The 25,432-nt window shown below is 41.4% G+C and overlaps 1 protein-coding gene and 1 long non-coding RNA gene across 6 annotated transcripts; one reads left to right on the top strand and one right to left on the bottom strand.

The window, feature by feature from the left end:
• Window positions 1-1,090: 1,090 nt before the first annotated feature.
• LOC6737811 (solute carrier family 12 member 1) lies at window positions 1,091-24,255 on the bottom strand. Of its 5 annotated transcripts, none has more exons than XM_039294382.2 (19): window positions 24,069-24,255; window positions 11,692-12,192; window positions 9,048-9,227; window positions 8,601-8,715; window positions 6,899-7,157; window positions 6,574-6,827; window positions 6,402-6,516; window positions 6,192-6,334; window positions 5,967-6,132; window positions 5,751-5,893; window positions 5,581-5,690; window positions 5,268-5,403; window positions 4,395-5,205; window positions 4,164-4,223; window positions 3,687-3,734; window positions 2,960-3,057; window positions 2,662-2,891; window positions 1,805-2,040; window positions 1,091-1,704 (listed from the first exon to the last, which is right to left on the bottom strand). In XM_039294382.2, exons 2-19 carry the CDS (start codon window positions 11,964-11,966, stop codon window positions 1,460-1,462), a joined length of 3,624 nt encoding a protein of 1,207 aa, XP_039150316.1. In that variant the 5' UTR covers window positions 11,967-12,192; window positions 24,069-24,255; the 3' UTR covers window positions 1,091-1,459. The 5 variants fall into 5 exon arrangements, with proteins under 5 accessions (XP_039150316.1, XP_039150317.1, XP_039150318.1 ...); XM_039294383.1 differs by lacking the exon at window positions 24,069-24,255 and adding an exon at window positions 23,253-23,318; XM_039294384.2 differs by lacking the exon at window positions 24,069-24,255 and adding an exon at window positions 20,257-20,274.
• Window positions 12,650-14,100, top strand: LOC123327223. The gene is made up of 2 exons (XR_006541786.1): window positions 12,650-12,872; window positions 12,957-14,100. It is a non-coding gene; the product is annotated as an uncharacterized LOC123327223 (long non-coding RNA).
• Window positions 24,256-25,432: the final 1,177 nt, after the last annotated feature.

Genomic DNA, 25,432 nt, shown 5'->3' on the forward strand with positions numbered 1-25,432 from the left:
AGGATAGCACACGTACTAGGCCAAGGATGTAGGCAAAAAAGTAAAAAAAAAGTCGAGTGTCCACTAGGAGAGCCATCATTAATAATGGAAATGGTCTTCATATTTGGCTTTAATGAAAACACTCATTATAGTTTAATGGCCAGGCCATGAACCAAACAATAAACGAAGCTATGTGTTATTACGCGTATCCTCGTATGAACAACTTGGTTACAACCAAAAAAAAAAACAAGTCATCAAAATGCCCTTCAGGCGTTTCTACAGCAACGTATGTGTAGCTGCTTTTTTTGGCTACAACTATAAGAAAACAAACTTTGTTTGTTTGGGAGTTTCAGACAAACTACCAATTTGTATCTAAAAGAAGTAGCTAAAAGGAATTTTTCTAACTAATTGAACCTATGTAAGGTATTCCTTTTTCAATTAGTGGTAGTTCTTTGAACCAAATTATTTTTATTTATGGAACTCAAGAATTATATATACAAACGGTTCGGAAACTCTAATTGTAGCCTAGGAAACATCAACCAGGTTTTAAAAATAAGTTAATTAATTAGCATTTAATTAAAAGCACAAAACTCAAGTGAAGGTAATATGTTTAGAGTCTAATAATTTATATTTGTTATTTTTAAGCAAAGCTAGGATATTACTTATGCGAATTTCTATGGCTTCACTTAAATCCTTTAACCAAGGATTCTACTAAAGTCATCTAGAGATGTTAATGTTCTGCTCATGTGGCCTCATCCAACCTCATGCAACTCGAACATGTTGCAAGCAATTTGTAGTTGAAAAAAAAGGAAAACCCTACTCCTATGTAAACTATGAAAAGACAGACACGTAAATTGACAACTTGAAGGTTGCTTGACAATGATTTGATGGATTTGAGATATAACGAGGGGATTTTGTGGTTTCATAGAATATATGTAATTTAAACCTTCATTCATTAGAAATCTCCATTTCCGTTAAATTTAGCTTTAATGTGGACTTCAAAGAATTATTTTCTTTTATAACCGTAGTCTTAATAATTACCAATATAGTTTCTTTCAACTATAAGGCAACGTATAGTCAAACCAATTTATGTTTCCCAAATAAAAAGCCATTTTAAAAATTATTAGCACTGCATTTAAATATGAATTTAACTCGACTTCTAGAACAGTATTTATATTGACGACGCAGAGATGGACCGGTGAAGGCATCCATCCATGTGTCCATCAAATACAATGACACATTTGTGATGGACCAACTGATGATTCCTGATCCCTCTGCTGATGCCAGTGCCTCTGTGCGTTTTGTGGGGTGTCCCTAAATTTATGTACATGGGTGGTACTTCTAAGAGATAAAATACTCGTTCGCCTAACGATAACGGTGAGTTTGAGTGTCTGTAGGTGTAAGTAGAATACAATAGATCCGATCCGATCTGATCCAATACGATTCGATCCAATCCGACTGGCAGGACCCGCGAGTCCTTCTACGAGTAGAAGGTCAGCACACTCGTCTGATTGCCGCGCACGAAAAGGAAGGGCGGCATGTCCCGACTCAGACTTTCCAGCCATGCCATGTAGAGGGGTGCGGAGACGATGTTCTTCCGCGGCATCGGCAGGGTCATCACCACCAGGTCCGACTTGGTCGACTGCTCCCGCAGGTATTCCCGCAGCCGCAGGTACCGATTCGTCTTGTCCTGCACCGCCAGCAGATCATCGTCGGTTATGAGGGCTGAAGGAGTCAAATGAGTTAAAATATAGAGTTAGATATTGTTCTATGAATAAGTTAACTTCAAATATTCCAAGGTTAATATAATCCTATGTGAACTTACCTTCGTCCTCGTTGAGAGTTGCCCTACTGCTAGTGCCATTCTCGCCATCCTTTTCGGTGACAACAAAGTCCTTAATCAGCTCATTGAAGAACTGCGTGGATGTCTCCTGGGGCTTCTTCGTTATATCCGGAATCAGTGTCAAATCGGAGTAATCGATCCGGAACTTTGACAGCAAACTGGCCATTGAGCGCTGTTCGAACTCCAATTCCGAATTTTTGTTAGCCAGCGCGTAAACTCTACGGGTGGAAAATTGCAAAATTACCGCATTGATTTGAAATACATATTTGGCTTTGTGGATTTTTGGAAAAACCACATCATAATTAGCAGCCTCATAATTATAAGGCTTAATTAATTCCGATAACTGCGTTGTTTACGTTTGTTTTTGTTTCGAACTGGATACAAATTGATTTAATATCTTTCAAGAACATCCTCTCGAAGTTATGCAGTTCATGGAAATATCAGCATGTTGTATTTACTGAATTAAACTTTAAAACGCATGACCTAGAAATTTTGCAACTTATGCAACTCGTTTTTCAAAGGAAAATGATATTTCTGTGCAGCAAATAAATATGAACAACATTGCACGAGGCAAAAAATATATTTACCAGTGCAAAATAAAGTGCAAATAAATGTGAAAATCTGTTTTAAAATGAACAAAAGTAAGGAGCATATAAACATGAGCACCACACTGTCGAAAAAATACACAGTATAAAAACAGAAAAGTTGCCTTAAGCGTGTGCTCTTTTTGATAATCTGGATATCTGCTCTCCAAGGAACGGAGCACATGGCTGAAAATCCCCGGGTGCAAATTACTTGCCCGTTAGCTAGCATTTCGCGGTAATTCGCAATATACCCACCTCAATTTGCAGGATTGCCAGGTGCGCCGGGTACTGATGATGTAGGGCAGCAGGAGAGTGAGTCCTCCGTCGTCGTACAACCACCAGACATCGATGACGGCGTGGCTGCGTTTTCTCGTGAATTGGGTAAGGTCCGCCAGGACCTCCTTGGGCAGCTCGGCGCCACCAGGACCCTTGTAGAGGGAAGCCGGATCATCGTGCTTCAACTTGGACTTGCGCAGCGAATTGCTCTGCAATGGTGAACGAAAGTCAATCAAATTGAATGCAATTGCTAATTAAATGGCTATTCAGCAATTACCACAAGATTGGCCGACTTGGCGTCCAGTGGATCCGGCATGCCGGAAACATCCTTCGATTGATTGCCCGCAATGAAGGACAGGTCACTCGTGCTGGAGGCTGAATGGGAAAATTGAAGTTGGATTGTAGAAAAAGTCACAAACGATAGGCAAACAAAAAATCTTGGCAACACAGCAACATCATTTCGTCATTCGGGACATGCACAGACAACAAACAATGCAGCAGGAATTCAGCAGATTTCCCATTTTCCGGCGTATATATACGTATGTATATATTCAAAACATACAGCAGTCCCTTTGGGCCAAACAGGGTGACCATGTTCGGAGCATAGCTTCCAACAGCGAGGGGTGGAGCGTGTGTCCGGCAGGACATTGTGCGAATTTAAAATTCAAATTTACAAGCATTGCATTAATTTTCGGGTCCCAAAAGGTTTCCAACATGCACAGATGTCGAACCGCCGCCAAAGGGGAGGCCGGAAAAGCTGGGATGAGCTCGGTGTTAGTTTGGCTATAAAATTTCGTTAATTCGCTGGAAAAGTTTATGGCTTGATTGCGGAGCAAGGCCACATGCTGCAGCTGACATGCGTGATAGTGATTGTTGGTGCGCCATAATGTGGTGGCTTGGCAGCCCATTCGTATTCATATTTACCTACTCAGCCTACAACAACTTCACATTCCATTCAAGGCTCTATGCTATCACACGCAATCTTAGCAAAAACACAACTTCACCTGCACCTGGCCACGAGCGCATTCTCCGCAGGCCCTGCTTGAATCGCACTGCGGCTCCCCAGAAGATACGAAATTCGATGATACGAAAATACCAATTTAATTGCGAAGGATAATTGGTTGGGATTCCGACTTGCCGCTCGACAAGTGGGTAGGGTGGACCTGCGTATTGCTTTATGTATTTGGTCCTACCAAATTCATATTATAAAATGCTGCTAACGGGTCGTATGATTAATATTTCGGTATGTTCTACATTAATTTAAATAAACAACTAAATTAATATTTGATTATTTAAAGATATTCAATAGAGGTAATTAAGCTTGAAAATAGTTCTTTGCATATTAATTTTCAATAACAAGGGGATTTTAAGATGTTTTCAGTACTTATAGGTTTTCTGTCGATATCAGAGCTAACCCGTCTTTGTAACAGCAGGTCCACCCTAATGTTTACCTTTACAATTTCACCGCGCATGCTACTCACATTTGACTATCTTCAGGCTGTTCTGCTCGCTGTGGACCAACTGGTTGCGGTTTCGGTCTTCTACGTGTTTGCAATTGTGGTGCAGAAGGTGCAATTGAGTGGGGTGGTGCGATTTCAAGGGGGTAAACAGGGAGAGAGAGAGAGAGACATGCGGAATATAATCGAAAGATATAAGTTAATTAAAAAATATCATATAGCCCATCTCGTTCCAAGTGGATTCCTGTCCCTTACCTTGCGATACATTTCTGCTGAGGGAGTCAATGCTGCCACTCAAACCGTTCCTGACACTACTGTCCACCGCCTGTAGATCTCCGGAACTCTCGTTTGGCTGCAGGGTTCTGGGCACATCCGAAACTGTCTTCCAACCATCCTGCGAGCCCAGCACCTGCGAACAGTCCAGACCCTGGGGCACTCGCAAAATGGCCACGGATAGGTACATGTCCAGTGCCTTGTGCATCACATTGAAGTACTGATCCAGCTCCTTGTGATCGCACGTCTGCCAGTCAGTCTTGTAGCCCATCAGGATGATGTTCGGCTTAAGTTTTCCAATACCAGTTGCTTGCATCAGAGCCCGAGTGCCCGACTCAAAGTCCTCACCATCCACCAGGGCATAGAAGCCCTTAACGCGATGCTTCCGGAACCAATTGGCTGCCCTTTCCTGCAGATACGTCCGGTACTTCTGCGAGCTGGAACCTTTCAGAACGTGACCACAGACAAGCAGGGATAAATTCTTGGTCAGCATGTAAGCCAAGTCGACGAGCACCGGCCGAGTGTTGGGCAAACCGGAAAGAACCAGGATCTGAGGCCGGTAGTTCTTCACGTGCTCCTCCACATTGTTCAGCTGCTGCACCGACATCAGGGCGTTCTTGTACGTCTGAGCCTGGGTGGTGGAGCCCCAGTTGACATCCGGTTTCCGGTAGGCCACAATTAAGTACAGAGCCAGCACGGCGGCAAAGGTGATGAGTGCAGTGGCCCACGAGATGAGGAACATGACGGCCACACAGAGAATGGCGCCCAACAGGCTCAGCCACATATTGTAATACTAAGTTGATTGCGATTCAAAGTTAGCATCTACTGCCGGAGGACTTAAACTAATTTGCTCACCTTAAAGGTCGGTCGCCAGCCCACTGGCTTGGCCAGACTGGCATGGAAGGTACTGAAGTTGATCAACATGTAGGCGGCCAGGAAGAAGTTCGATATGAGCGGGGCAATCAGGTTCAGTTCGCCAATCAAAATGAAGCTAGAGGGTCAGAGGTGAAAAATGCTTAGTCCTTACAAAATGTTTTATGGTTTATAGCAATTTAAAATGGCCTTTTTCAACATTAAGGTAAATGGATACAGTTTCATAAATACCAACATACGCACTTCATACTTTTTTAAATCAATTTAGCTTTAGAAAGTTAAAAAATCTACTTACGCACAGGCAATGATGAAAGTTAACACATAGCCACGAACTGGCTCATTATTCTTGCCATAACCCTTGGCAAACCACACAATCTTCGGATACAGCTCATCCTTGCACAGAGCCTGTGAAAAAGGATATACTTAAAGGCATTTGACCTCGATACGGCAAATGGTTTTTCCCACCTGGAAGACCTTCGGAGCAGACACCAAACTGGCCAATGCCGAGGATAAGGTGGCAGCATAGCAACCGGCGTAAATCAGCGGGCCAAAGGCGGATACCAACTCAATTACTTGAAATGAGTTTTGCAAGCCGTAATTGCATTCACCTGGTTGGTTACGAAAGTGTTGCAGTTTAAAATTATGTTTTCATATAACAATCTCTGAAAATCGATTCGTTACCAGGCTGACAGTCGAGGAATGCAAAGGAGCCGTTGACGACATCTGTAAGATTCCCCGTGGCATCACGAGCCACTGTGGCACCACACTGGAGTACCATAATCAAGTAAGTTCCCGTGGTGATGACGATGGCCAGGATCGTGCCTTTTGGAATGGATTTTTGTGGGTCCTAGTATTTAAAATATTTTCATTTATTTTGTAAACATATTATTTAGTTCCAAAGATTACCTTCAGATCACCCGATATATTGGCTCCAGCTAAGATGCCCGTTGCAGCAGGGAAGAATATAGCAAACACTGAGAAAAAATCGTGTTGAATGCCTCCCTTTTCCGGGCGATAGTCCGCAAAAAGGTTGTTCTTAAACAAAGTGGCTATGGAAAAATATAGTATGTTATATGTTATTAGTCTATGCAATTGTATACATCTCTGCCCACTCACCATTATATCCCAAAAACCCCTTGGCCATTTCCGTATCGCTCTTCGGTCCGATAAAGCTGCCAATAACAAAGTCTCCAATGGCCACCAGCAGGATGATAAGTAGCCCGATTTGCGCCTGGTTAACCGAAATAGGATTAGTTCCATAACTATATTCCATATTACGCATACGCACCTTGGCCTCCCACTCCATCCCGACGACCACAATGATGAGGAGGAGCAGTATGGTAATGCATCCAATGATGCGCACATCCTGAACGCCACCATCTATGATTTCCCAGCCAAAGGTTGTCATCATGGCCAACATGGACTCACAGAAGCCGACCACATACATGGCACACGCCACCGCATTCGCCAGGGAGAATATCAAACCGATGGAGCCGCCGAACTCCGGCCCCAGAGACCGGGATATCATATAGTATGTGCCACCTAGGCGAAAGCGTCGAAACCACTTAGAGCCGTTTAAAAGGCGGCCACCTGGGTAGGGTGCGGGTACTCACCCCCTTTGATGACACCATTAGTGCTTATCGCCGACATCGACAAGGCCGTGATGGTCGTGACAGCAGTCGTTGTCAGAATTAATACGAATCCCTCGATGATGCCCGCCTGACCCACCACCCAGCTGAGACGGAGGAACAGCATCACGCCCCAGATGTTCAGCAGGCAGCGGACGAGCACACCTTTGATCCAGCCGAATTTCAGGACCCCATTCAGGATGCCCGACTCCGGGTCCTGATTACGTGTCAAGCTGTGCGTGTTCTATGTTTGAATACAGAGAGCGAAAAATGTGTTGATATCTGATATCTATTTTGCATGCTAAAATCATGAACCTAAGCTACCTCTTCATGGCTTGTACATATTTCATTTCAACATAATATATTGTTGTACAAATTATTCCCAAATTTTTTTGATACATTTCTTTCTCTGTGTACGTGGTTGTAAAGTGCAAAGGGTACAGTGTTCTTGAGAAAATTTCAATAAAGCTGTCTAGTGTTGATAAATGATTCGGCAAACAACGTGAAGTTGGAGGTTGGGGTAAATATCTTTCAATTCTTGGTAATTTTCGGGCCAGGGAGGCACATGGAAATTTTTTAAGGAAAAGAAATCCCGCTGAAAATAGATGACTTCAGCCACGGGGAATTCTGGGCAGCCGTCATTGCCGCATTCAACCATTATTAATAGATTAATCATACGCCCCCTAAAACCGCAGCACCCGTAGTGCCAATTGATCTTGTCTTCAACCTTTGCACTTTTTAACGAGACCCCATCTTAATTGCTTAGTATTACAAGATGCCCCAGTGGCATTGAGCGCATTTTCTTTATAGTTATACTTAATTACTAAGACTTGCTCATCAACCCATTCATGTGGACTCCAGCTAACACGAAAAGAGCTTGCCACATGGCATGTGATATTGTGCAACGCATCGCATCAATTTCTCAATGGACCTTCGGATGCAGCTCGTAGCAATTTAACTTTTCATTTCTTATTGACAATCATGTGCCCAGTCAATTGTGAGGCAAAAACACAAGCAATTAGTCTGAAAAGTGTGGAAATCAATTAGTGCGAATTGATGGCTATGGATCTTTGGGATCTATTGAAAACTTTTTGAAATGATTCACAGCAAAAGCAAGGGCTTAGAAGTCAAATGAAAAGTCAATGGACTTGTCAGATTTAATGGCCGCACAGTCAAATTTAATCGGTTAAGTCTGCCAAAGTTATGCTATTTTCGGTATAAATTTCGGGACCGCACGAATTGCATTCGACAAGCAATTTCCCAGGGATTTCCCAGCCTGCAGTGCCAACGACCGAGCAATTTGACTCCTGGCGGCACTCGCAGTCACGCTTATGTGCCTGCGCAAAAATGAAAATGGGAAATGGGAAATGCCAAGTGCCAAATGGCAAATGGCTTTCTGGCTTTTTGGATCAGACGGGCTGACACTTGCCGCCGTCGATTTGACACTGCCGGGTCCGGGTCAATTCTCCCGTAAAGGGTATTGAATTTACATTTTTTTCCCAATTTTTTCGCGGGGGCGTATGAGCGTAAATTTCAATTTGTCTTTCCCTGCGACTCGTAAAGCATTTATGGGTCCTGTGAATTTGTTATTTGTGGTTTTCGGGTATCCTGCGGTATCTTTACAGCTTGCGCGTTATTTCTCATTTAGTTAACCCGATACGAAAGGAAAGGGGAAAGTGGAACTCACCTTGCCCACCAGCGTGGCGTTATGCAGCTCGTCGAGCGTTGGACGGTAGGCCGCCTGGATGGACATCATGTTGCGGTAGTTGTCCAGGCGGGGTAACGCCTCTCTGGTGAAGTGCCTGTGGAGAGGAGTCGGGTTTTAATTGGGAAGGTTCGACGGCGAAGCAGAGAATACACAGAGAAAAATAAGCACAAGCAAGCCTAACTGAATTTACTAATGCCTATCGAGAAAAACATTTCAAGTTCTTTTGTTACTTACAGCATCATGTATTAGGTATTTTTATATAAATATACAAATTTGTAAACAAAATATAGACACTTTGACATTAGGTAGTAGGTAGTTTTTGAGTTAAACATTTAAGTAATTATTTAATAATTTTAATATTTGCAATACCAATAATTCTAGCTTATTTTTATCTGTGTAACAAGGTTGGGAGCAATGCAAACTGACCGGAAACTTTTACCATATTTTGTGTCGTACTCGTTGTCCAGCAGCTCGCGCTCCTCCTGCGAGTCATTGGACTCGTCGGACTCCTCATTTTGGGGGTCCACCTGGAAGCGGGTCGTCGTCTGCAGATCCTTGAACCTTGACGGTTTATCCTTGTCGCGGAAACTGCTTTTGATTGATTGCCTAGGAATGAGCGACAAAGATACGATATTAGATGGCTCATTAATTTTACGTTCCATCTCCTTCAGCCCAGCCCAGTCCATCGTTGCCCCCGGTTACCACTTTAATTGGGAGTTGAGCACAAAAGTTCGGGATTAGATTTAAAAGCCCATTCGCCCAGTGAACATGGATTCAATTTGAAACTCCGCCGCAAATAACTTTCATTATCAGCCAATTCAGTTCGACGAAATTAAATTGAATTTATTTCGATTTAGTTCGTTCCAGCCCCCCAATCCAAGGCCTGCACTTTCTGATTGCCGCCCATTGTGTGATTCTGTGTGCCCCAGATGATTCCTGCCAGTCTGTAAGGGAGCAGACGGCCCCAGGACACGCCCACGCGCCTAGCAGGACGTTCAACCCCGATCCTCCTGTCCCCCGCAACCGATTATGCGCTGCATGGACGAGCGTCTGACACTCTGACATCCTGACACCCTAGTGGTTGCACCCGTTAATCGAATGGAGCTGAAGTACCCATGTTTTCTACGCTAGTATGTACCAAAACTTTAATAAACTTTCAATGTGCAACAGCGCAGTTAAAACTCTTTAAATTATGTGAGCTGCAAATGCAATAAAATATGAAAGTAAAACGCAAGCAACACAAGTATAACATGAAAATATTAAAATGAAAATGCTGTAAAATGTATCTTGTATGCTTAAAGTTTAGTGGCAATTAAATTAATGGGAAATAAATTCAATATATCACAGGTAAATTAAGTGTTTCAGCGAATTTTATGATTCAATTATGTGCGATATTGTCGTTGATTGCAATTGCAGAGCACTTTACAAATATACAGTTAAATTGCTAAGTAAAGTGTACAATCAGTAGATTTTTGAATAATGTCCAATAGTCAAATGAATAAGTATCATCTAGTCGAGTTAGCAGTTCCACTGGCGCCTTCAAATTTACCAAACGTCTTTGCTCTATGGCCTCTAGATATTTATATGATATATGCTCCATTGTCGGAGAAAATATTTATGAGTCACTTGTCTGCTGGGCTTTAAGGATTGCCTGGCAGCCGCGAACGTGAAAAGCACTCATAATGATGATCCAGTCGATTGTTTCTCAATGAGATTGATTTAATTTGGGCAGCGGTTGGGGTTGAGGAACCCCGGAAAAAATCAGGAATTAATTATCAATCTGGGACGGTGAAAGCAGGCGATTAAAACTCGAGAAGACCCTTAAGTAAGCTTATCATTAATTTATGCAGAAGCTCGCTGCTGCCAATTTGAGCCGATTAAGAGGCATTTTTTTTTATGAGAAAACGCTGTGCTTGTAGTGGAAATTCAGTTGCCTTGGCTTTTCCCGCGCTCCTTAAAGGCTGTGGGCCATGAAATTTTCATAAGCCTCATTACAATAACTTGGTTGGCTTTTTTATAATGTAACTGCTGCGACATATCGAAACAAACAATTTATAGTTGGCGATGTGCAGACAAAGAAGGACTTGTGCCAGCCAATTCCCCGTCGAAATTCTCAGGACTATGCAAATTGGCTGTCCACGGTGGGAATACGAGCGTAAATGATGGTTATTACTTTAGTCTGTGATTGGTGGTATTGTTTGATTTCTGCAGGCGATTGTTGAACCTTTCGCCCGTCGAGTGTTGAACCTGTCTCAGGTCGCCAACTTTGTGCTGTGTGATAGATGAGAATGGTCGAATTCGAGCTATTCTCAGGGAGTTCTGAAGAATTTAATCAATTTTGAGTGATTGCACTCGAAGCTGATGGACTGAAAATTACAGCTGCAGCAAATGTGGCGTGAATGATTAAGAGGCATCTTGTTCAGTTGGTATATGGATAGCTAATCCAGATACCAGTTCCTTGGGCTTCTCATATCGATTCAATCTGCATTTTCGGCCATATTGTACCCAAATGATATTCAACTCGGTTCCTCACTGCTAACTCGGTAATTGATTCAAAGGTCCTTCCTGACGCAGCGATAATTCTCGAGCTGCTTGTCAACATTCCGTGTGGAATCATTGGGGCTCAGGATCTTTTGTAACCGGATGGAACCAGGGCGGAATTTTAACGCCATAATTAAGCGAGGACAAAATACAGGAGGCGACAAAAGCAATCCTTGTTTGATGAAACACTAAACAATTACCAGAAAATGAAAAATTCAAGAAATTTACATTCTGCACTAGACAAAGAAAAAGGTCGAATAGGACGGAACCCTAACAGCCGCAACCGTTCTAAGCCCCAAGTACACTTGGAAAAAAAAAGTGAAAATAATATTAAAAAGTATCAAATTTCAACTTTTAATATTATTTAGAAGCAGGTCTAGAAAATATAATTTTTGTACATATATTAAATGTTTTTTCCTTTTGGTAATATCTTTAACGTTGCTTTTCTTAAAATATCTTTAGTGCATTAATTTTTTTGAGTGCTTTCTCCCCTGCCCTTTGACCCCTGACCCACACCCAACTGACTCACCTCTGCTGCCTGGGCTGGCGTTGGTTGAGCATTTGTGTCGCATCGAATGTGTCATCCTCGAGCAGCTCGCCCTCGGCGTTTGTGAGTCGGCGGTAGACCTCGTGCGGCCCATCCTCCCCAGCTCCTGCTCCTGCTCCAGCTCCCGCTCCTGATCCGGATCCTGGGCCATCCGCTCCCTGCGACTTACGACTGTTGCCGTTGACCGGGTTCACTTGAAACCTGTTGGGGGGCCGGTCGGCGGCTGAGCCCAACTCGAAGGAGATTGTGTCCGACATTGGGGCGTCTGTTTTTGTTTTTGTTTGTTTGGCCGGTGCTTTTTGGGGTCCTCGCCCCGGGAAGATTTCGCCGAGTGCTTATGCGGTTTCCGTGTGCGGGTCGCAACTTTCAGACCCATCCACTGTGGCTAATTGTGTATGTGTATGTATGGGTATCCCTTCGCCGGAAAATCAGGACATCCGTCGCTGACGATTAAACTGGCACTCGGTCAGCGCTTAAAGATGCCTAAAAAAAAGAGGAGAAAAAAGGAAACCCATAAATCAAGATGAAGTGAAATAGCATCAAAAAGATTCGAATTCGCTGAATCAGTAAGTGTGCCACAAACGAAAATATTTTTCCTCATAGAAAAACACACTCGATTATGCATTGGGATACTTGGGGCTGCTCTTCCGACCCATGCATACACAATTAAACATAGTTTTGTAATCCCAGTCATGGTGTCCTTTTTTCTGTTGCTGTTTTTGTTGTTAAGGACACTGAAATGAAAACCTTTTCTTGTTATCGCCGACAACAACGAAAATACAACACCGCAAGCGTGTCTCATAAGTTGTCTGAAGCTCGTGGCGTCTGCCCTGACCAGATGACGAGAATCCCACAACCCTTTTGGTTGGCCTTTTGGGAAAAACAGCTGAATGTTTATTTTTCCACATCGATGTTTGAATATACTGCCATACAGAATAAATACACAGGAGTATTTGCTTGAAAAACCAAACAAACCATCAATCAATCGGCAGTTCAAATTACGCAAAAATCAATTTTATCCGTAATTAAACCAGTGTGTATTGAAACAACTGTCTTTTTGTATGTTAAGAGCCAATAATTGGAATAAATTTGTAAAATTTAAAAGTTACCTTAAAATATCACTGGCTAATAAGCAGCGCAGAGTGGACACAGATTTGGCACAAGTGAGGAATATGAGATTTATTTAATTTAGACTACCAGAAAATATTGAATTACACTACTTGATTTGAACTCTGAAATGATATCAGACCATCGAAATACATCAATCAAGCAAACCCGTTTCCATTGACATGATGATATAGGAGGTATTTGAATTTAAAAGTTCATCAATATAGAAGTGCCCCGATTTGATTACCTGTATCCAAGTGGCACATATATCGACTTTCGCCAACTTGAGTGTCACATTTGTCTGTATGTGTGACGAAATGCGAGAAAGCCGCGCTGGCATTCCCGTGCGGTAATAAAAGACCTCCACTCGAAACGATTAAGGCGGTACAATGCAGCCGACGACTAAAAATAGCAGCAACTCAAATTGATGCAAATTAATCATGATTAGTCGGCCGATTTGAATGCCACGTGGAAAGAATGCGCCATGGGAATCCCTTTTTATACACCTGGCGCCACCTATGGGGTAAACGGAGAAAGCGCAAAGCGGAAACGGAAGGCTAACAACTGGAAAGGGGTGAGCGGAAACGGAAGTGACAAAAAAGTTGTGTGTACCAGCGGCCATTTGTCACAGGTTTTGCATGCCATGACAGCATGTGCCATGTTTTATAGGTCAAGTTGAGAGCGACAAGTGCGAAAGGCAAACAAAGGCGGACAATTACCATAACAGAATGGCCAATCCAATCCCATAGCACAATGGAATGGAACTCAAACAGAGGCGCCGAAAGAGACCGAGATAGACTGCGAGAAAGAGATTGCAAAACGCTGGCTAATTACGCCAATTACGACATTTTACACAAATTGTGGGAACTTTGCTCAGCTGGGCTGGGCAGCGCAGAATTTGCACGAATTTATTGCAGGCAATTAAGATCTTAATTCAATGAACCCGCTCCCAGTCCCATTTCCATTCCATTCTCATGACAGGCAAACGGCCCCCTGGGCAGGTGCATCGAAACTTCTGGCCAGCTTATCAGCGTGAGACACAAAGGACAGCTCTTCTTCAACCCGTTGACCCTTGACCCTATCCAAACACATCCAACACACCTAGCAGTTGGCAGTGGGGCAGGAAAATGCTGCATAGTTAAAAGTTTCCCAGGCGACAGCTTGAATTCGACAGAAGGCGAACAACTTGAGGTCCTCTGATAAACAGACGTAAAAGTTGGAGTCCAAAATAATCATGAGTAATTTCTTTGGAAAAAATTAAAAATCATTTAGATATTATTCATATAATTTGTAATTTCTACGAAACTTCGAAATTCTTTAACAAAAGGAAAGAAGTATTTATACTTTATGAAAAGTAGCTTTTTAAGCAAGAAAAATGTTGTTGATGTAAGAGCACCTTAAGATTTCAAATGATGCAATCATTTTACAACAAAGAGTTTAATAGGTCACATTTATTTTTCTCGCTATGTATAAAGTTAGAGCCACTTTTCAACGACATTCGGCTGATTTATGACCCCATCTCTGATTAATTGGCCATTTGTGGGGCTGGGAGCTGCTGAGCTCCCGAAAATGAAGCGTTTAGCAAGCTTTTGGCCATGAATCTGGCAACAAAAAAGGAGAAGCACTGGGGGACAGAAGTGGCTGTAAAAAACATATCAGAATAATAATTGTTGACAGTGCCACCGTCATTGGGGACCCAGTTGTGATTGCCACTGCGGTTCCCTCTTGTTTGTAAATTTTATTTGAAGCGGCGCCCACTTTGCTTTTCATTACTCAATTCCACGCCCGTTCGCCATTCAATTGCCACAATAAAATACGATTTTTACAACGTCAGTGGTATTTGGCAACAATTGCATATAAAGCTTGGCTCTGCCCCAGAGCTATTTATACAATCGAATTAAATGCTTAGATTTAATGGCACTTTTCGAGTTCCAAGGGATGCAGAGTTCTCAACTCTTTGACGGCATCAGCTGAAAAGTTAAAGCCTTCAAGGATATAACTTCGTAGACGAGCAAGTGAAGCTTTTAGGTAGAACAGTGGAAAACTCCATGGTCAGAGGTCATTAAATCACAAGTGCCCGGGAATTTTATTATTTTATTGTACGACCTCAATTACAAGATGCTCGAGGCAGCAAAAAGCAATGGCCGTAAAAGACTGGCTGGTCCGGAGGAGCCAAGTAGGATCTGATGACGGGACATCACATGTCACGTGTTAGTCACCATTGCCCCCGATATTGATATCAATCGTTTTTATGCGCTTCCCCACCTCCACTACATAATCCCAAGCGGCAATCAGTGATGTGGCACGCACAAAAAAAGCACAAACTTTCAGACTGACCGATGTCGGTAGTATCCGTTCATCAGTGGATGACAGGAGGTCATCTGGGCAGAGGTATATACATGCATACATACGTATATATTTCCCAGATAGGCATCAAAGCGGATTAACAAACCAAGACCAAGAAGCTGGGACAGAAGTTGGCGGGGGAAAAGCGGAAAAAACGGAAAAGCCGGAGCAACAAAGTGTCAAAAGCACACAGCAGAAGTTGAGCAAGTCAAGCGTGCTGATCCGCATTGTATTACATTATTTTACGCCCACCGAAATGGCCAAATAAACTAGCAACTAGCCAGCAAGGAATGGAAGAAAAAAAGCCAAAGCGAAAGTCAAAGCCAAATAAAACAAGAAAAACTAAGCAGAGTGTAGAGGAAAAAATGCGAAAAAAATGCAAAGTAGCTGGTGGGCAGGGAGAATGCGGATGTGCCATGGACAAAGGGACCAAAAACAGAACGGAATCCCGCTTAAAGCCAAAAATGCAAACTGTTTGGTAATAAACAAGAAAAACGGAAGTCATTTTGGCAATCGGGCTAATTCTTTTGGCCCACATTTCATGTCTGAACAAAGGGTTGTTGGATTTGTTGCGTTGCTGGGGAATTTTTACACCGAGCTCCAACCGCTTAAGCGATTAAGGAGCTATGCGACTGACAGGCATTGGGGCCTTAGCTTCCATGTTGTCAGTCCTGAGAAATGAGGCAACATCACTGCTCCCTCCACCCACTCATTCCAGATCCTTTCCTGCTCCTGGATCCACGCACAATTTAATGGCATCTCTGGGAAAGAAAAACATGCTCGGCGTGAACTGCATACCCATGTGGACATAAATCCTTGCAGGAAAGGGCCACACATTCGTTAAAGCAGAAGGAAGTCCCCTCGATGGAAAACGCAGACAACGTTACTTTTATTAATTCAGATTTTTCATCGGCAAGTATTCCTCTTTGTGCCACTGAATTTATGATACTTGTATTCCGTTTAAATATCTAAGATTCCAAGTGATATCAGTTCATTAAGTTCAATACTAAGTCATTAGACATCATCAAAAAATACATACATAATCTGCTATTGATTTACCTCATTATCAAATTAACATTTAACAATACTTATACTCATTCTGGTTTTGATTCTCTAATTAACATTCTAAACATTAAGTGATTCATTCTCTGGCAATGAATTTGTTTTGTTTGCATATGTTGTTAATTTAAAGTGCGTGCATTGCTTAAACTTGACACAATTTCCCCAAAAGCCGTTTTCCATAAACGAAAAGTAATTTAACTATTTTCGCAATCTATTATTTATATTTGGCTAGTCAACATATAACCTTAATCATGTTTTTCATTTGCTCAAAACAAATTGCAATCCTTTCCAATAGATTTGGAGCAAATAAAGAAATTTTGATTGACTTGTAAGCTAAGGGTAATAGTTTCCTTTCCCTATTTATTTATTCATCATTCATCTTCATAAAAGCTTACATTTTGTTTTTCGTAACTATTTTTGATTTAAGAGCACCAATAAAGCTTAACTCTTAAGCCATCAGAAAGAAAAAAATATGCAGTCTTCCAGTTTCCAAATTTGTTTGTCAATTAACTTGAATTAATTAATTAACTTTGAATAAAAAAAGATTTTTTGTGCTAAAGTTTCGCGCTTTTAAATTAAAAGTTTGACTGCATACATTTATTTGGTGTTTTTATATAATGACCATACTCCACTTAAACAAAACCCTAAGTAATGAAACATTTAATAAATGGTAAACAAAAAAACCTGTGACTGCCGTTCTGAGAAAAAGTCATATTAAAATGCAATAAAATCTTAATTGCATGCCTGTCTCCGAAAAACATCTATTTATTTAGCCTCAATTAATTTGGACTTTCGTAAAAAATTATATAAAAACATTTATTGTGTATGTAAGTACATAAACAAGTTATTTATTTATTTAAACAAGTTATGTAACGATGCACATTTTCCCGTGTTATTATCATCACTACATATTAGTGTAAAATATTTGTTGCATAAGAATGCACCTCAAATACTGTTATGAATTCTTGTTCAGATCAAAATCTGGCACATTTCCATGGCCAGTGGAGCTAGTTGTTGAAGTTAGGACAGCATAGTGACGTGCTCACATAAATAAGCAGACGGCGAGTGGCAAGTGAAATGCTTTAAATAAATAAGTAGAGTAACGAAAGCAGCCACCCAAGTTTGCGGCTCAGGAAAAGCGTGAAACAATAAAATGTAACAAGTTCTCTGGGGCACCGGGGTTTGACCTCTCCCAATGCGAAAAACCGGATCCGGGGACCAAGGAAAAAGTTGGACATTTGTGAGTGTGCGGCACACTTGCTTATTTATATCATATGGTTTTTCGGTTATAAATTTCAAATGAAAATAACCATAAATAATATTTCGCGGTCTTTACGGCCCAAACAGAAGCCCCCTCTTTTTTTTTTTTGAGAGGGTCGGTACTTGTAAGTGGGCATGGAAGTGGGTTAAGAAACTGAGGGTTCTGTGTTTCTAAGGGGACAACCGACGACTTTTTATGATTTAAAGTCGTAAAGTGCGGGGAGCCAGCAAGTATTTACGACTCGGAAATGGAAATATCATGCCATTTGGTAAGTACACCCCACCCAGCTGACTTTGGATTCGACGCCCAAAAAAAGATGCGAGTTGGGGAAGTCCACTGTTTTTATTTCGCCTCATTTGTGGCGGCATAAATTAAGTGCAAAGGCCCACTGACTAAACAGCAGAGGAACGTACAAATCACACGCCTGCTGGGGAAAACAAAAGCTGCCGAATCGAAATAAAGGTTAATAAAAATATATTGCAATTTCTCCGGCTTGTGGGTTATTCATTCTTATAAACATATTATGTATGTAGTATGTGCGAGACGAGGAGTAAACTTGGTACGAAGTGAAGAATGTTAATAAACGCTTTTTCGCAGAAAAAATACTTTAACATGAGCTGATTGAAATTTCAGCGAAGAGAGTCGTTAAATAACCTGTTAAATAACCAAGTTAAGTAATTCGAAACGCCAATAAGTAATTCCCAAATCACACAATTATTTTAAACAAGTCGGGTTGGTTAATTCTTGATACTTTCGTATCATGTTTAAATAAAAAGTAAAAATTAACATAAATACAACCAGTTCTGGAAATCAGGCATTATTGAAAAATGTAATATATTCCCATAAAAATTAATATATTATCGCAATAATTCAGCATTCTTGGTAATGTTGTATTTTTTCAATGAAAGCAAATAGTTACGAATATATTACACAGCCTTCCTGCTCTCGTCTACACACATAACTTGTATTGTTTAACTGGCAGATGAACTGGGGAAATTCAAATGTACATAATGTATATACATATATACTGCGATTCCGCTGAGGCAGCGAAAACGATCTGATATGGAGGTCCAAAATCGTGCTGATTGCTCAGTTTTTTTTTACCCGCCAACAACTTATTAAAGTAAGCACCTGCTGCAAGGCTGGAAAGCTAGACGATATGGCATTTATTATATGGCATACTGAATCGTAAAGCCGAGCGGCGTCCCATATGAATACGAGTACGAGTATAGTCTATAGCCTTAACCGCAGCTTAATGACTCTGGTTAAGTGTGCAATAAAAATGGATATGGGTCATGTGGCATGTGCCAGTGGCTGCACCTTAAAGTATCGTATCAATTCCTGGCTGCCAGCCAGTCCATGTCGGAATCACATGACACCAGCACAGACACCTACACTTCATGGAATGAAGTCAAAACCATGTGCGATATATACAAATTGTGAATTATGCATGTTGGCATTACATCAACCCGTTCATCTTTGTTCTGAATTGAGGCACGTACTGCAAGGATTGCAGCTCTACTCTGCCAGCAGAGTATGCCCATAGTTGATAGTATTATTGTAACTTAATTGTAATTTAATTAGAATGTGTGTGCCGCCTTACGGAGATTGCCATTTAAGCCTAGTGTATGCGAGAACACTACGCCACTAAATAAGCTAACACACCTTTGGCAATTGCTAACTTGTGCTTAATGGAGAACTTCGACTTTGGGAATTCTCGTGAAGGCACGAAATCAAAGTGGCCTATGGGTCATTTGCACGTTCTTCCTATTTACATTGATTGGATGGATAGTAAATCCCTTGGCAGCATAACTTTGCCTGCCAATTAGCCAGCAACTAAGCCGCAACTAATCAGCAACTTGCGCAGTGCCCAAAAACCCGTCTAAATTTCAGGTTTGCCATGCAAATCGAAATGAGCAAACACTGGCAGGTAATATGCAAGTTAAACAAAATATTGATTGTTGGTCGACGGGTTCCCAGAAATTTCCAAAGCGAACCCAGTTAAGAATACAATAAATAGAAACATTCACACGGCCAAAAATTGGTGAAGTATTCCCAGGAAGACTAAATCTACTTGAGCTTCGAGTGGAGCCCTCGGGAATCCCACAGAAATTCTGGGGGGGGATAAGCCCATATAATGCTCATAATTTCACAGGTCATTGCACGAATTGTTAGAACCGGCGTCAGGATGATTCAGTAACTTTTGTTAAGAGTAACCTACACTATTCGGGACTCTCATCGTATATGCCAAATAATACTATATATATATATAGAAGTGGGGGAACAAAGCGAAATATGATAAATACGACCCCAACAGATATGTCTGTGAAAATTCAAGTTTGTGGCCCTCGAAAACCAATAAGAACGTGAAAGCAAAACGGAGAACCCAAAACCATTTACCTGGCCAATTGGCCATGGCTTGTGTTTCTTCACTGTTCTCAGTTTGGGCCTGTTCTGTGCCGTTCTGTGCGGTTCTGGCCAAACAAACCGATTGTTTCTTCCCCGACTCGCAGCTGGAATTTAAATATATTTCGGACGGAACCCCTTCGGATTTTAACCCATTTAGTGGCCGGCCAGCAGGCAACATCAAAGCCAAACTGGCTCTAATCTAAAATAATAATAATATAATGCTAATGCACACGGGGTATTTCTGTACTGCTGGCTGGATGGCTAATTCCTATTAATTGTGCGCGTGTTCAACTTATGAATTACATTCCGCGGAATGGAAGATGGACTGGGCATCACATCACTTTGATTCGCGGATTTCTTACGCAAAAGTACACATCTCGCTGGACGCTGGACACACGCCCACGGAATCGCTATCTCGGCATGAATCGCTCCGTCAATTGCCGTAAATCTCCATTAAATCGCTGCAAAGACAAAAAGGCGAAAGGTGAAAATTGTCAACGCGGTGGCTACTTGGCAACTTGGCGACTGCACCGCAACTCGGGAATTTCGTGACTTGGCGCTGTGATTTGCATAATTTTCAACCATAGCCCAGGCAGCCCATCATTCTCATTCTTATTCTCAGTCGCATACACATACCCATACCCATACCCACACCTAATCCCGTTCCCATTCACATTTCCATTCCCATTTCCGCCGTGGACTGCAATTTCTCAGTGCACTGCGAGAAATTCTAGGAAGCCCCCTAGATGCATAAAACAATCGAAAAGATACTGATACTTTCAATTTAATCTGTTATGTCTCTGAAAGTTGTGAGAAGCTAGAAATATGAAAGTAATGAAAACAAAAGATTCTATGGCAGCACACGTATACTTTCTTTGTATCTTCAAGATATTTTCTTTGTTTTCTAGTACGCAGCTTTTTATCTTGAACATGCTCATCGAGTATTCATTTTCGCAAGAGTGCTCGTATATTTTCGATATATAATATATAGTCTTCATCGTGTGCTTCTTGGGCAATCGAGTTTGTTTATAAATTCTTATTTAAGTTTATATGTGAATACCTTATGGATGAAATATTGATTGAATTGATGAAAGAAGTCTAGAAGCAAGAGTTCTTATTTAAGAAGATAGCCCAAAGTGGCAATAGAACAAGTACCTCTTTTGAGCTTTTTTATTGTTTTACATTAATTTTGAAATATTTTTTTTAATTTCCATTATGTATTCCATTCTTTTGAGTGCCTCGCGTCAGTCTATTCACCAAATGGCAGCCGTGCACTTTCTGGTCGACCGCCTTTGTCAAGGTTCGCAAGGTCAATGATTTATTAGTTTATTTGTTCGCCATTGCGTTGCGTTCTGTTGTGATCTCCGGTTCGTTGTCCGTCCATCTATCTGTCTGTCTGTCTGACTTTCTCCGGACTTTTTGCCACTGGGTGCGACGTGCTGGAGCCGAGTGCCTATTGTCCATGGCTGACAGGCAAAGCTTGGGGATCAGGCGGCTTTGGCGCCAGTTGAGCCGCAAATCCGACGACCCCCAGCCGCTCCACCGCAGTCAGCCTCAAAAGTCGGTCGAGAATCATTAGGGGGAGCAGTGACAATTTGAGTTGCATTTCCATTAGCCGGTCGGTGTGTCAATGGCTTGGCAAATGGACAAGTTAATCGAGGCATTTGCTCGGTTCACATATGCACTGCGACAGCTCAAACCAGCTGAGCTCCATGGCATCCAGTTCATTTTCTATGTTGGTATACTCGAAGATGGGCGACGACCTTCAAATGCCACCCCATAAACAATGTCGATCAATGATCGGTCTTTCGGGGTGGAAGGAGTGCAACCCCAGGATCTGGGCTTCTGTTGCCATGGCGCACTTGAAGCCAATTATATGCAGCTGCATTTAGTTTCTACAGGGTTCTTTTTTACTTGAGTAGGTTCAAAAGTTATGCAATCCTATAGAAAAACATATTTCCAACATCATTAACCCAACAGATTTGAATACAAATTAACCTCATATTTTGAAAAACCCTCAAATGAATATTTGATTCTGTTTGTCCAGGAAAATCTCGAGTTTCATGGTCGTTTCATTTTGATTAACTATTAAATATTCAAAAATTAAATTTTCCAACTTCGTATTTACCTTAGCCAAGGCTTTAAAATAAATTTAATTTATGGATTTTTTAAAAAAGCTCCATTTTATTGTTTCAATTAAAAGAATTTAATATCTTTGATGGCTTCTTTTTTGCTCGATTACAGTTGGCCAGCTTATAATCGTAAACCATTGGAGTGTTGCTCACTTTCACTCCAACATGCAGTTTTTAGAGCAATTATAATTGAATATCTTTTTGAAATTAAAATGGATTTGAAAAGACACTTGAAAGGCAATGATTGCTTATGTGAAAAAAATAATGGAAATTATGAACATTTTTTACAAGCACTTCAAGTTTAATGTTGTGGAATTTTATATGGCACTTCACAAACACAAAGTGGCCAAACTCAAATAAATATTTAACTACTTTAAATATGAATTAATAAATTTATCATAAATAATTAATATATCAGTAGCGACTTGGACATAATACGGGAAATGATTCACAATAATCATTTTTTAGCAATTTTAGGAGGAAAAGTATTTTTAGAAATTTATAAATATATATATTATAAATTAAAGAAATATGATTCCTCTTTTGCTGCTTTATGAATTTCTGACAGTTTTTAGACATAATGTGACTCTTAGCTCTTAAATAGCATATGCTAGTGTCAAAACTATATGAGCAACTACAGATATGCAACCAGATATGCGAGTGCACTGCAGCAAATGACAACTGACCGCAATCCTGAACGCTGAATGATTCTAGTGCAGCGTCTTCCAGATTGTCGTCATAGAATTTCAAGAAGACAGACAAATGCACCGCTGAATTTATTGCCCCATTTAGTGGCACAGATAAATGGAGATGAACTGGAGAGCACTTGCCAAAGATAGACGAGACCGGACCCGGAAAAACAGGTAAACTGGCTTTCAAGTTCAAGTGCATGGCAATCGCGCGCAGAGGCTGAAAAAATGGATACTTGGAAAGCATATCTGAGATATTTTTAACTGGAGAGTTCAAAAAGTAGCCTATTGAAACAATGGAACCCTTTTTGTTAAGGGCTTTTAAATTAAATTCACCGCCGCTGGGCATGTGTGGTTATTAATTTACTGCAGGGTGCAGGTATACAAAAGATATCCAGCTTCGCTCTCTCGTGCATAAGTACATATTTATGAACATATGTACATACATATATACAAAGCCAACACAGCTGGCCAAAAAAGCCGCAGTCAAATTCTACGGAAAAGTATTAAATACGATTTGCCGCTTTGCGAACTCACCGAAACGCACTAAATTAATATCCAACTGGCAGGCAGGTAATTGATAAGTTTTTCTGTGAACTTCAAATTTGCAGCAATTAATGCAAAAATTCTCACTGCAACACGCACAATATGTAGTTCACTTTGGTAATTATTACATATATTTACCCGCAATAGATTCGAAAAGGAAAAGGAAAGGAAAACAAAGCTCACTTATGGGTATGACAAATAATTATTTTATTATCTGCGCTGCCTTGAGCTTGCAATCCATGAGCACGAACTGGGGAGTACTTCAGATACGGCTGATATCCAAATGCGAGCCACAAGCCACCCACTTAAAATTCCCCAAAAGCACTTTTGCACCGAAACAACAACAAATTTGGTTTGTTCAGAAGGGCACTTGATTGGCTTTCACACACACACACACACTTCTTCAGATGGGCGAGAAGGCTTATAGCATACACAATATAAAATTTAGACGATGTTTCGCTTTCTTGCACTGCAAAACGCTTCTTCGAGCCAATTAATTGTGTTCCAGTAGGATGAGCAGCAGTCTACGATGGGTTCACTAGGCGGACCAGCAGTTACGGTACAAAGCTCTGCTTTGTATCTGACAGATACTTAGATACTTTTGTATCTTTTGGGTATATTGGAATATGTTTCAGCCTTGCAGCTACTCAAACGTTAAGATTCTATTGCAGCTTGCACGCTTTTATCTTTCAGATACTTGTGGTATCTTGCAGATACTTGAACACTTCAACACTTGCCTCTAAAAGGGGCGCGTTTTCGAAAATAAACATCCAGCACCGAAAATAAACGATCGTTGACTGCTCTTACTTCGAGTTCAAAACGTGGCAGCTGATCCGACAAACGATTCCGATTCCTATTCCGATTCCGATTCCGATGAGGAGCTATGGCTATAGCTATCCAAACGCACGTGCAGAGAGTCGACGACTGACTGAGGCAAACTCGGGCGGCGATCGCCACAAAATATCAGAAGCGATTGCGGCGAATTCGGTTCGGCGTTCGCTCGAATGCGGCGAACAAACAAATGTGCCTCGCGAGGCACCAAACCAACCGACAGCATAACGAGCTATATGGTATATAGGGTAGATATATAAGCTATATATGTACATATATAGGGAGATCGAACGAACCCAAGTTGCCCAAATGTGCGGCATAAAAATTCCATTTCACAAACGCGCGCGTAACTGAAGTTGTGTTGAGTGAGTTTGGCTGCCATGGCCATGGCTTGGTTTCTGTGAGATTCAGATAGCCGGCTCGGGGTTACCTTGGTGGTGGCTTTTGCACCCCTACGAGTGTTAGAAACATCCGCATCCGAAACTGCATGCCATCTGAATGAGTTGAAATATGACTCAGGCCAGCGAGTTGTTTGTTTGCATTTCGATACGCTGCAGCCGGTGAAAATTCAAGTTAATCACCGTTAGAAAAATAATTAGTACAGTTTTAGAAGGGTTGCACAAAAAATGTTTAATACAATGCTTCTTAAACTTCCTCTTATACTTTCCATTAAGGTGCTTATATATTAATTATATAAATATTACACCTTTCATAATTTTAAAGGTTTTGATATTCCTAAATAGCCAAGAAACATTAAACTGCCATGAATCACTTTCGAATTTCAACTTGGCGAAGAGAAAAGTGCCTATTGAAGGAAAGACTCAAAAAGTAATTTTTCAAAAATGACAGTTTCTTCTCCGCCGCGACTTATTTCAAATATTTACCAGCTGCTGGCAAACACAAGTGACAGATATGACTTTTTCCACAGCTTCGCTTAGCTGGCGATGAAGGGGCGCAAATATTTTGCCAAGGAACCCGCTGACAATTGGGGGATTCCCAAGAGGCAGGCAGCAATCAGAACCGGTTTCTTGGTCAAGTGCATGCAATGCAAATATTTGGACGCGATGAACACCAACTGTGCCCAATAGGTTTTCATTAGCCGAGAGCCCAGTCATATCGAGTGCCTCCCATAATTGGGAGCTCGCTATCTACCGTTTCGAATGTTTTTATCAGAGATAAGGGGCGACTCCGGATACCGTCGAACATACACAAATATCTGGGAATTTGGCCGACAAACCGCCAAGTGGGCAAATGTAACTCTGCTGGGACCTTGGCTGCGTATCACAAAAACCATTGGCCCACTTTATTGATTTTGTGGTGCAAGGCAAACGCCATTTGAA

This window comes from Drosophila simulans, chromosome 3L (assembly GCF_016746395.2).
Source record: "Drosophila simulans strain w501 chromosome 3L, Prin_Dsim_3.1, whole genome shotgun sequence".
In the NCBI taxonomy this organism is placed as follows: domain Eukaryota; kingdom Metazoa; phylum Arthropoda; class Insecta; order Diptera; family Drosophilidae; genus Drosophila; species Drosophila simulans.